General features: G+C 43.5%; 1 protein-coding gene across 2 annotated transcripts in view; it reads left to right on the top strand.

Moving 5' to 3' along the window:
* The window catches only part of CHCHD3 (coiled-coil-helix-coiled-coil-helix domain containing 3), a 121,268-nt gene that overhangs the window by 84,785 nt on the left and 23,672 nt on the right, over positions 1-12,811 (top strand). For both annotated transcript variants that reach the window (XM_041413430.1, XM_041413429.1), the window contains exon 6: positions 11,098-11,168. In XM_041413430.1, coding sequence (XP_041269364.1) covers positions 11,098-11,168 — 71 coding nt within the window. The remainder of the gene's footprint in view (positions 1-11,097; positions 11,169-12,811) is intronic.

The raw sequence follows: 12,811 nt of genomic DNA, 5'->3' as shown, positions 1-12,811 counted from the left end.
GGTGCCACTTGAATCCATTTCAGAGCTCTTTTTCTGCAACAAAAATTGTCTATTTATTTATCAACTTAAATCCCAAAGAAGATATTCCCTGTTTCCCACAGATTGAGACAATAATGCAGAATATTTGCTGTTGTTTGCTACCATATGTGTTTTTAAAACCATTGCAGATCATTTTTGTTCCATGCCAGCTCTGATATCTGTTCATGCCAAGCTTCCTATGGATTTCAGGAGTTCAAAGAATTGTAGAATCAGAATGGTTTGGGGTTGAAAAGACCTTAAAGCTCATCCAGGTCCAAACCCAGGGACCCTCCCACCATCCCATGTTGCTCCAAGCCCTGTCCAGCCTGGCCTTGGACACTTCCAGGATCCAGGAGCAGCCACAGCTTTTCTGGGAATTCCATCCCAGGGCCTCACTGGAGCTGCTTGTGTTTCATCCCTTGGGAAATTCACCATTTTTTCACTGCCTCACTTTCAGCAGGCAAGAGAAGAGCAGTGGAACCATCCAGATATTGAGTGAATTCTGTGATAAATTCTGTACAAGGAGGCAGCACACAATTCATTATCCAGAGGCAGGAGTTAAAATGTGCAATCTCTTCCTGTAACCATTTTATTCAGCAACTTGTGAGGGCGTGATTTTGAATGGTTATTTACTCATTTCTGGCACTCCTTGTCTGACATGTGTGCTTCCCTTTTTGGATCACATTCCAGCTTTTAAGATGAGGAATTGTTGTTTTTCAGATGGGGCAGCTCCTGTTTCACGTGGATTTGCTGTGCAGCGCAGTGAAACAGCAAAATGCAGCTTACAAAACTGAATATTAGGGACTGTTTTGGGTTATACTGAAATAACTCATGCATCACTTTTCAGCAAACCCTACTCTGGTATTTGCAGCAGTGTTTGGGTGGATGTGTGTGTGGCTTTTTGGGATTACAACAATAATAGGAAGATTTTCCCTTTTTTTTCTCATTCCCATCTCCTGCTGGTTTTCGGTTTCTAGAGCTTTGCATTCAGCAGGTAAAGCTGGAAGAGGACACAAAAAATAAACAAAAAACCACTTTTTGGAAGCTCTGGATTGCTTTGTAAAAGGAAGGGAGGAGGGAATTCTGTCCCTGTGCCCCACTCAGGTGAGACCCCCACCTGCAGAGCCCTGGGGACACAGCAGCAGCCCCTGGAGCTGCTGGAGAGCCCAGAGGAATCCATGGAGCTGCTCCAGGGCTGGAGCCAGGCTGGGAGAGCTGGGAATGTTCCCCTGGAGAAGGGAAGGATCCAGGGAGAGCTTCCAGCACATTCCAGGGCCTGCAGGGGCTCCAGGAGAGCTGCAGAGGGACTGGGGACAAGGGATGGACAGGACACAGGGAATGGCTCCCAGTGCCAGAGGGCAGCCATGGATGGGATCTTGGCCATGAGGAATTCCTGGCTGGGCTGGAATTGCCAGAGCAGCTGGGGCTGCCCCTGCATCCCTGCAGTGTCCAAGGAATGATTGGAGCAGCCTGGGATAGGGGAGGTGTCCCTGGAATGAGCTTTGAGGTCCCTTCCCACCCAAACTGCTCTGGGATTCGGGACACTCAGAATACATCCCAATGGAGGTGTGGAATGGGATGAGCTTTAATGTCCCTTCCAACCCAACTCATCCTGTGATTCTTTAAAAAGAAAAATCAAAGTTGTTTTGGAATAAAAGAAGAGCCCCAGTGTGAAATCAGAGCCTTTTTTTCAGGGAATGCCATTCCCTGAGTGCCAGAGCTCAGGAGCTCAGTGTGTCCTTACTCTGTGCAGTTCCCTGTAGCTGAAACTGTTCCATTTGCTGTCTTTAAATGATAACTATTGATATCTCTTCTCCCATCTCCCTCCAATTCCACTGAATAGGTGCAGTATTTTTGATTTTACACTTCCAAATAATGCCTTGGCAGCTGAACACGCCTCGTGAAACAAATCCAACCCAGCCTGTATTCATTGCACCTCTCAAACAGCTTCCATGAGCCTCCTTCTTCAGAAACTGAAGAGTTTCTGCTGCTCCTGTCACTGAAATTTTTAGAAACTTTCTTTAATTATATGTTTAAAATAATGTGCAGAATGCTGATGGTTTGAGAATCTCTTGTGGCTGAGCAGGCAGGAGTTTTTCAGTGGGATCTCAAGTGAGCAAAACAAAATAATTCTGTGTATAGGTGAGATGAGTTATTGGATAATAATAGAGGTTGGGCTTCCTTTTGTTAGAAAATGTGCAGAAATTGGGGTTTTTTAAAGGCCTTTTAAAAAGCAGTAAATGACCCTTTTAAATTCAGAAAACATCAGTGAATTTTTTCTTTGAATTGTTGCCATGAACTGACAGGAGATTATTTCAGGTACTTGTAAAATTGAAAGAACTTCATGAAAAACTAAAAAATCCTTACAAGACCTGTGCTTTTATATTGGAAAATCAAGTGTAAAGTGCTCTGTGTGTTTGTACCATGCAGCATGTGGGATATTTTTGAAGTGGGAGTTTTACCAGTAGTTGATAGAACAAGGATTTAGTGCCAGTGTTTGAGGGGACATTTGATGTCTTTTTACTGCAGTAGTTGATGCAATTAAAAGTTTGCAGACATGTGAACCTCTTTTTACGTGACTGAGTTTACTGGCAGTGTTTTACTCCTCTACTTGCCCATGCTTAAAGAATTTGAAGACAAAATTAATTGAAAATTTCAGGGTGCAGGTGCCATAAATACAATTCCTGCTGGCAGGAATTCCTGGCCCTGCACAGGACAACCCCAAAAATCCCACTCTGTGCCTGAGAGAGTTGTCCGTATGAGGTAATTCCAGTTTTTATAGTAGCAAAAGGGATGTTTCTCCTGTAGCTGCCCAGATTAAAGATGTGGGAGCTTTTGAGAGTCACTTTTGTACTTGGAGGGAGAAAAAATATTGATTATATCAAGTTCATCCTCAATGCTCTCATGCTTTATAAAGTAAAATACAAAAATCCAAATTTACAAGTATTTCCATATGTTACTAGACAGCTGGGGAATCAATACAGAGATGGAATTTATCCAGCTGGACCTGTTGCTGTGAGGAGTGAAGGAGAATTGCAAATGAAATGATTATGTTTGTGGCTTTTTGAAAGCTACAGTGTGGAATTCTTCTCTCAGTTGTGAGGTGTTATTTGGGCATGACACAAGTCTGTAACAGAGCATTTGTGGGTCTAAATTGTGGTGTCTTTGTAAATCTCAGAGTGGTTTGGGTTGGGAGGGACCTTAAAGCCCATTTCCGTGGCAGGGACAACTTCCACCATCCCCGGGTGCTCCAAGCCCCATCCAGCCTGGCCTTGGGCACTCCCAGGGGTGAGTCCCATCCTAAAAAACAAATTCCAGGCTGGGTACAGGGATTGGCAGACCTTTTGTAACCCTACACAGGGAAATGTTGAATTCACAGATTTTACTACAAGAAATGGCTCTGGTAGGAGGACTGTGTGTGTGACAGAAAGTACTTTCACAAAAACAACTGAAAAGTCTGTTCAGGCCAAGCAAGGTGGAATGTCTGGAGAAATGCAGGTGTGCAGCACAGTGGAAAATTTGGATTGGGAAGGAAAAATAAAAGTTACAGTGGAAAAGAATCCATCTGTAGGAAGAACATCCCACAAATACCAGGGTGCTCCAAGCCCCATCCAGCCTGGCCTTGGTCACTCCCAGGGGTGAGTCCCATCCTAAAAAAACAAATTCCAGGGTGGGTACAGGGTTGGCAAACCTTTTATAACCCTACACAGGGAAATGTTGAATTCACAGATTTTACTACAAGAAATGCCAATGGCAGAGGGACTGTGTGTGTGACAGAAAGTACCGTCACAAAAACAACTGAAAAGTCTGTTCAGGCCAAGCAAGGTGGAATGTCTGGAGAAATGCAGGTGTGCAGCACAATGGAACACTTGGAAAGGGAAGGAAAAATAAAAGTTGCAGTGAAAAAGAATCCCCCATATAACTGTGGGTTGGCTGAACAGCAGAATAACAGCTCTGGCTTCAACGATGCCCTGCAGGAGGGAGATGGAAATGACCAGTGGGAATAAACAAAACCCAGGAAGAATGCAGGAAAAAATAGCCCAGGTCGTGGCTGCTGTAGACCTGGGAATAAACAGAACCCAGGAAGAATGCAGGAAAAAGGAGCCTAGGAAATGGTGGGAATCATCTTCAGAGGTCACAAAACCCAGTTACAAATTTGTAAGGTTTGTAGGAGTCTGTGTTTGAATCATTTGGCCTCGTGTGTCATCCAGCTGTAGGAATTTGGTGGATTTTACCTTATGGGGAGCAATGCTGTGACTTTTTAAACTTCCAGATCAATGTATTCAGTGCTGATAATTCCACTGTGTCATGCTTTCATTTTCCTAGGTCCTGGATTTATTCTGAGCAGGTTTTTAGGAGAGCCCACCTGCCTTAGTTGTGGCTGCTTTTCCTTCAGGAGGCAGTTCCTGAGCTCCTGGGTCTGCTGGGATCCCCTCTTGGAAAAGCACTGCAAAATTCTGCCATTCCTTTGATTCAAACGTGCTCAGATCTTGTTTCCTCTCTTGCTTCACTAAATTAAATTTGAGCAGAGTTCTCCACCTGATCTGAGTGTAAAATACACTTTTCTTGGATTCAGATGCTTATCACTCTGCTTTTCCTTCAGGAGGCAGTTCCTGAGCTCCTGGGTCTGCTGGGATCCCCTCTTGGAAAAGCACTGCAAAATTCTGGAAGGGCTGCCCTGGACTCAGCACTGTCTCTGCTGAAGTTTTGCTAAAAGAGCTTCAGGGATGAGCTCAAATTGTCTTCCTTTGAGTCCCCAGCACCTCAGGACTCTGTGGGAGTGATCCATGCAGGATGAGCTGAGCTGTGCAGGGATGGAGTGGAAGAGTTTAACTGAGCTTTGTGCTGCTGTAGCAAAGCTGAGTGTTTGGGAATGATCCATGCAGAATGGACATCTCTGTACCTTGAATAAAATAAAACACTGGGATTTCTCTGGAAGTCACAGCCATTCCTGGATGGGACCCTGGGCAGCCTGAGCTAGCAGGAGGTGTCCCTGCCCCTGGCAAGGGGTTGGAACTAGATCATCTTGAAGGTCCCTTCCATCCCAGACCATTCCAGGATTTAGGATTCGTGCTGATCCTGCTCTGCTTTGAGCTGATGTGATTCCCTGTGGTGTGGTTTTTGCTTTGCATAAGTGGCCCACTGGACTAGGATTTTAAGAATTAATTCCATAAAAGCAACCAGCACCAGAAATTTAAAATCCTCATTCCTGTGCTGCTGTCTGCACCCGATGCCACCAACAGAAGGGAATTCCCAGCTTAGATTTCTTGGGCATCACCCCTGGCAGCAGCAATTCCCATTCCTGTGTGCCTCAAAGATGTATCACACTCATTCTGGGGGGCAAAACCTGGTTTAGGTGGTGGAGAAATAACCCCATTGGGAAAACCCATGGAATAGTGACAGGGCTGAGCTGAGAGGGGAAATTTTAAATGGGAATGATGGAAATGAGGCTTCTCATCATCAGGAGGGGCCATAAATACAGTTGTGCATTTTCAGGTGCATCTCTGAGCCTGAGCACGTTTGTATTAACACCACTACTACAATTACATGCAGATTAGCTGCTTGGCTGAATAGCTGTAAGAACTTGGAATAGATTTGTCCTTTTCACCAAGGTTTTCATTTTCTTTGGCAGCTCTGAGTGTTAACAAATTAGAGATCGATGTTCTAGCAGGGCAGAAAAGTGAAGTGAGGCATGGCTGGGGAGAAACTTCAGAGCCATTAATAGTTGCAGTTAAAGGCATTAGTTAGTGGTGCCTGAAAAACAGAGCTGGAAATTCAAAAGAAAAGGTCAAAAATTGTTCTCTTTTTCCCCATTTTCTGCTGATAACTGAGTTAAGTATTTTACCCTGCTTGCTGCGCTCTGAATATCTTTGACATCTTTGAATATCACTGAAATCTTTGACAAACACCCATTGTGGAATGCAGCAAACACTGATGGGAAGTGAATTTCCATTCTCCAGGTTGCTCCTTTGTTTTGTGGAATCACAGGTTGGTTTGGGATGTTAAACTTCACCTCATTCCACGGGCAGGGACACCTCCCAGGTTTTTGTTTGGGTGGATCTCTGGCATTTTCAACACCTTTGGAAAATTCTTGAGTTTTATCTCTCTGTAGGAGAGATATCTCTGGGTGGTTTTGGGTGTCCCAAATCCTCCCTTGAGTCTGTGACAGTTCAGGCATCTCTTCTGTCACAGGCACTGCCTGGTCCTGACCCAGCCTCTTCCAGGACACAGCAGACAGAGGGAGTTTTTTAAAGGCAGAAGAGAGGGAATCGCGCTTGAATTTGAAATAGGCAGCTCTAGGCAAGCACCACCAAAACCCTGATAATTGCCTTAATCTCAATTTCCTTATCTGGGTGTCCTGTGTAGGCTCAGTCCAGGATCCCAGCTTGCTTCCTTTGCTTCTTTTTTTTTTTTCTCTGTGGGGTTTCTCTTTCAGTTTGAATTCCCTCTCCCTGCCTTGCAGCCACTTCTCCCACTTGTTGCACATCTGCTGTAAAAGCTCATCCTCTGCTCTGTCCCTTCATCTTTAATCCCTGAGCTGTCCTGAATTGTGGTGGGAGGGATCTGGGGATTTGTTGGGTCCTTCTCCAAAGGCACCTTTGGTGCTGTAGTTCAGGACTGGAAAACTGGTTTGCTTTGGGCAGTGACCATTTTTTGGTGGAAAGATGCTCCATTTGGATAGATTGCATAAAAACCTGATTTTCAGCCCTGTGGCAGATCCACAGAACTTTCCCCCAGTGAGGGCAGTCAGTCCCCTCATTAAAAAGGAGCTCATAATAGGGTTTACAAACAAGAGTAGAAGTCTTTAAGTGTTATGTAGGATCTCTGAATGTGGATTTGGACATCCTTAGTTTCATCTCTGGAATAAAAACTGCACCAATTGACTGACTAGAGCAGCTGGATCAAATGAGAGCAGTCAGAACTTGTATAAAGAATAACTTATCTAAAAATTCAAGCACAGGCCTGATGTGCTGACATTTCAGAAGAAATTCCCTCATCCATAGATCATTTGGAGGCAGAATGAAGATGCAGTGTTACTCGGGAAGCTGTCTGATGTTAAATGCTTGGTTTTCCATAGCTTATTAAAATCAATTCAGGGACAAATAGAGGCTTTAAACTCAAATGAAAATGCCATTGGAATGGTCATATTTATAAAGCTGTAATTTAATGTAATTTGGAACTGGGGTGGAGGCACAGAACAGCTGATGGTTTTATTCTTTTTTTGATCTTTTTTCGGTCTTTTTTCTTCCCTAATTCCTTCTCTCCTCGCTCACTTGGTGACAGTTCCAAAGATTGAAACATGACTGGAAGTTTTCAAGTTTATTTCTTCTAATTTTGCCTTTTTCACTGCAGTCTAGAGGAATCCATGGAGCTGCTCCAGGGCTGGAGCCAGGCTGAGAGAGCTGGGGGTGCTCACCCGGAGGGGAGGATCCAGGGAGAGCTTCCAGCACATTCCAGGGCCTGCAGGGGCTCCAGGAGAGCTGCAGAGGGACTGGGGACAAGGGATGGACAGGACACAGGGAATGGCTCCCAGTGCCAGAGGGCAGCCATGGATGGGATCTTGGCCATGAGGAATTCCTGGCTGGGCTGGAATTGCCAGAGCAGCTGGGGCTGCCCCTGCATCCCTGCAGTGTCCAAGGCCAGGCTGGACCCTGGGGCTGGAGCAGCCTGGGACAGTCTTGAGTTTGGACTAAAAATAAGTAAAACAATTTCCTTGTGGCTTTGGAAATCTCTTTAAAGGCAGTTCAGATATCAGGCTCTGTGTCAACAGGATGATTAAAACAAAATGCTCCCTGTTATCCACAAATGGCTTTGTTAAAGATCCTGAGATGAAATGGCCACAAGTACAATTAAGGGGGAAAAGAAGCTTAACTGCAGCAGAAATGGATTAAAAAGAGGCACAGAAAACTTCCCAATTTGCCATTCAGGGAACAGGATAATCTTTGCCTGCCAATGCTTTGAGTCTTTTAGTGGGGGAGGATGAGAAGGAAAGAGAAGTCTTTAAATTAAAAATTCTCCCCTGATTCTCAAAGGTGCCAAACAGCCCAAGCCCTTGGTTCCTTTGGTGGGTGGAGCAGGTGCTGAGCTGAGCTGGAGTCAAGCTGGGCTCATTTTTGTCTTTCCCAGCACTGACTTGAGGCAAAGGGCAGATTTGTCCCTTTTGTATGCAAGTCAAAAGTCTTTCTTTCTTTGTCAAATCAACAGTTAACTGCATAACTATTAAATTTAATTTAAAAAAAATTAAATAGATTGGATGAATGTTACTCTCCTAATGAATCTCTTCAGGGCTTTAAGGGCTTAAAAGCAAGAATTCAATGCCAAAATCAGTCGTGGTCTGTCTGCAGTAAAAACAGTTTCACCACATTTTTAATAAAATAGTGCATACAGGTGAAGCATCTCTGGTGAAATTAAATGAGGGATCTCAAGTTCTCCTGGTTCTTTTGATAATCTTTTATCAGCTTGGATGACACAGGATTTCTCAGAACTTTCCCTGCTTGCAAATCTGAAGATTTTCAGCCCAGAGTGAAACGTGTACTCGTGCTTTGAGTTCCTCCATGCAGACAAAACAGTGACCTTCTGAGGGGCTCCAGGAATTTATTTTCTGACACAGATCTTTGAAATCAGAGCTCTCCAGAGAAATAATTCTCCTCTTATTCCTCCAGCTTTAAGAAGCTTCTGCTTCCACTTTTGCTCAGGGAAAAATATTTCAGTGGCAAACGTGGTGAAAACACTTTCACCCGTGGCCAGTTCTTATTTTTCTCTTCCTGACTTCTGGCATTAGTTATATTTTCTATGGCTCTGTGTATGTATCAGGGCAAATTGGATGGATTTAGGAGTAAAATTGAAGTTCTCTTTAACTTCTCGTTCAGCCTCTGTTTCTCTCAGTTCACTTTGAGGGTGGCTCTGGAAAAGGCACCACTTGTTACTCAATTTTACTGCAATATCTTCATTATCTTTGGGCCAAAACGGCTGGATTTGGGTTTGAAGGGGACTTTAAACTCACCCAGTGCCACCCCTGCCATGGCAGGGACATCTCCCACCATCCCAGGGTGATCCAAGCCCTGTCCAAGCTGGCCTTGGACATTCCAGGGATGAGGATAATAAATGTCTGCCTTTATCTGGAGATGAGGAAATGATGCTACAGCACCATTTTTAATCCGTATTTAGGGAAATGACCACTGCACTTTTATCTGGGGGATTAGGGAGTACCTGGAAAACGAAACTTCATCTCTGGGTTACGGAGAGTTTATCTCTAAAAGAGAATCTGAGTGAGTTTCAGTAGCAGACCTGAGCCAACAAACAGCACACTTCAGCTGAGATAACAAATGATTTCTTGATAGCTTGTAGGATTAAAACTTCTGGGCATAGAGAGCAGCTCAGTTGATCACTTGAACTGCAATTAAAAAGCAGAACAAGTACACCCCAAATATTGTTTTTATGTCAGAAATGCTCCTTCATGCTTGAAAATGAGAAAAAATTGCAATCGATCCTTACAACTGTTGTGTTCATCTTTATTGACTGGCCCAAAGAAAGATAAATGGCAGCCTAAATAAGATTCCAGTCTGTGCTGGCCTGGGAGGGGCCAGGGGGTGATGGAGAACCATTCATCATCTCAGCCCTGCCCCGGCCACGCTCGGCCCGCGATGGGCTCATCCTGCTGCCTTGGGAAGGCTGAGCTAGAACAGAGATTAGATGGAGCTAAAGAATAAAGCAGGGATGGATTGAAAGGTCCCACCTCCCTCAGCCTGACACAAATTAAATATTTGGAAGATGCCAAATCAATATTGAGGCATCAATGACTCCAAAGCACAGGATAAAGTGCAGGTTGTTAAAATAAGGACTCGGATGGTTTTGATGTAATCACACAGTGTGGGATTGTCAGGATTTTGTTGCCATGTTAACATCACTCCCTGGGATGCCCATGACTCAAAGCTACACCAGAGTTCTTGCAAGTGCCAGCACAACATTTTTGCCTCTCCACGCCCTGTTACCAACAGCACTCCCAGGAAAATGATTTCAGAGAAGTTTGGAGCTGCTCAAACTTTGCTTTCTCCCTCCAGCTGGGCAGCCAGGTGCCTTGGTTATTACAGCTGAGGTCCAGCTGTGCCCAGGCTATAAAAACCTCCTGAATAATGCCACCTCTGTGTTATTGAGACATGGAGCAAAACAACATTCCAGTGATTTGTCTCAGCCTGGAGGATCACAGAATTCTTCAGGCTGGAAAAGGCCTTTAAGGTCTTCGAGTCCAACCATTCCCAGCACTGCCAAGGCCACCTCTGAGCTGTGTCCCCAAGTGCCACCTCCACAGGGTGGAGGAAATCCCTTCAGGAATGGGAACTCCACCCCTGCAGCTGTTCCAAAGCCTGACCAGCCTTTCCATGAAGGAATTTTCCCAATATCAAAGCTGAGCCTTCCCTGACACAGCATTTTCACACCTAGAAATCTGAGCATCTCTCACCTGTACTTTGGAGATGAATGATTTTGTAGAACTGAGTCAAAGCCATCCCTGAGTTTAGGGGAGATGAAAATCTGTTCTGAAGCTGCCTGGCTTTAAAAATTGAAATTAGCAACTGATGGAAGCAACCTGGGAGTTTGGAATATTCCAGTAAATCCTCAGAGAGGCGTTTTCAAGGCGAAGAGCAAAAGGGAAATTGCAGCCATCGTTAATTTATTGTGGGATTTTGAAGCTTGGCTCGAGTGCCACCTGTGAGGCAGGGGGGGAGATGTGTGTGAGGAACACAAACAGGGCACTGCAGAGAAGTCAAGGATCAGTGTTTGGAGTTTAATTTCTAATGAAGAACTTGCAAAGACTCCAGGAGCACCTTGTGCTAAAGATGGGATTCTTGCCTCATGTCCTTTTAGAGTTTCTTCCCCAAGAGCCATTCCTTTTGCATAATCAAGACACACTTATGTTAAAAAAAAACACCCCAAAAAAGTGATTTCTGAAACTCTGTCATTTTATGACAGTTTTTTGAAACAGCTGAAGTCCAAAATCAGCTTTATTGACTAGATATTAGCATGCTTGTAAATGATGCTAACTGAAATCTGTATTTATTCTGGTTTTTTTTTTTTTTCCAGAGTGCCCAGTTCTACAAAGTCACCACTGAGCAATACCAAAAAGCTGCTGATGAAGTCTCAGCTCGGTTCAAGTGAGTCCCTCCTGATTTTTCCTGGCAGCTGGTTGAGTTTTTACCACATTAAAATGCACAATCATTCTCCTTTCCTCCCTCACAGATCCTATCAGTCCCCCTGGCTGTTGAAAGGAGGGAATTTGGGAGAATTTAGAGGCCAATGTATAGGAACCATAAGCTGCAGAGAATTGGGATGCACACTTTGTGTACATTTATTAATTTATAGTTGATAAGAAGCATGAGTTATTCTAAAAATAGATCTGATGGAGGAACCAAAAATGAGATTCCAACTTTGCATCACAATCGCACCACGGGAAGGATTTAAATGAGGAATTTCACTCTGCCCTCAACAGTGAAGGTCAGATTAAATAATTTTTATTAGTGCTGAAGAAAGTGAAGTGAAGATCTGGTAATTGATGGATCAAAGTGACAGTGACCCTTAGCCTTGGACCTTCCCTTTGGGCTGCTTCATCCCTCAGGCTCGAGGGTCCATTTATCATTTTAGTGAGGACGCAGAACTTTTTACAACCTCAATTCTCTCCTCTAACCAAGGAATGCTGCAGAAAATGAATTATTCTGCCACGATTTTTGTAGATTTGTGGAGGGATTTTCTTCTGGTTTGTGTTTTCTTTTGGTTTTTGATGAGCAGGAAGAGAAAAATCCTTTCTGAGCTGCTGATAATGATACAACTAAAATTTTAAAGTATAAGAAAAATTCATTTTATCTCTTAACAGCAGGAATTGTTGAATATTCTTGGGTGTATATGTAAAAATTTTGTAGTGTTTAATGGTCAGAGTATATTGAGCACTAAATGAATTTGTCCCTTAAACAAGAGGGACAGGATGACCATTGATCAAGGTCTGATTTAAACATAATTTAGAGGGTTTTCCATCATGTCTGCAAATCCAGGAAGGTTGGGATGAAATTCCCACCTGGGTGTCTCCTTCCTCTGTTACAGGGGGATATTTTCAGCTTTCTGAATCTAATGATTGCCTCATTTCACATGCATTATTCCAAAAGAAGCTTTTGGTGGGATGTGAAGTTTTGCTGAAGGGCTCTGGGTGGGTTTAGTGGGCAGAGGTGAGTTTGGGATTGGGTTTTTCCTCCTGATACATGAAGGATTTCCTAAGTAAATCAAATTCTTTGGGTTGTTTTTGTGCACAAATAGAGCTGATTGATGGAGCAGGGGCCATCAAAGAAATTTAAGAAAACCATTTTACAGGGTGCAGAAATCAAGGAGTATTTACTGAGGAGGATTTGGACAGGGAATCACATTGTCTTAATTTTCTAGAAACTAAAGGTATAAATTGAAATCATCCATTTGACTGGTCTCTAATAGCAGTGCTGCAGTTGCACTTGAAACCAAATTTCCTAAAAAATATTGGGAATTTTTACATCAGTGGATCCAGTATTGGTCCATTGCCTTCCAAGAACACAAAAGGAAAAAAAATCAGGAAAGAAAAAGGTGCCTGAAATATGCACATAAATCGTGGCAGGTTTGATGAAGTGCCTGAAATACCAAAATTACTTTACAATTTAAAGGTTTTTCCTTACATAAAATCCTTTTAAACACCGTGTCTTTTTATTGAAGGTTTCAATGCAGGAGATGTTATTTTATCACTGCCTCTTTTATGGAACTTGATGGATAAATGAGGAATGAT

This window comes from Onychostruthus taczanowskii, unplaced genomic scaffold (assembly GCF_017590055.1).
Source record: "Onychostruthus taczanowskii isolate IOZ18803 unplaced genomic scaffold, ASM1759005v1 scaffold41, whole genome shotgun sequence".
Taxonomy (NCBI): Eukaryota; Metazoa; Chordata; class Aves; order Passeriformes; family Passeridae; genus Onychostruthus; species Onychostruthus taczanowskii.
The sequence above is the reverse complement of the archived record's forward strand: the minus strand, read 5'-3'. Positions and strand labels throughout refer to the sequence as shown.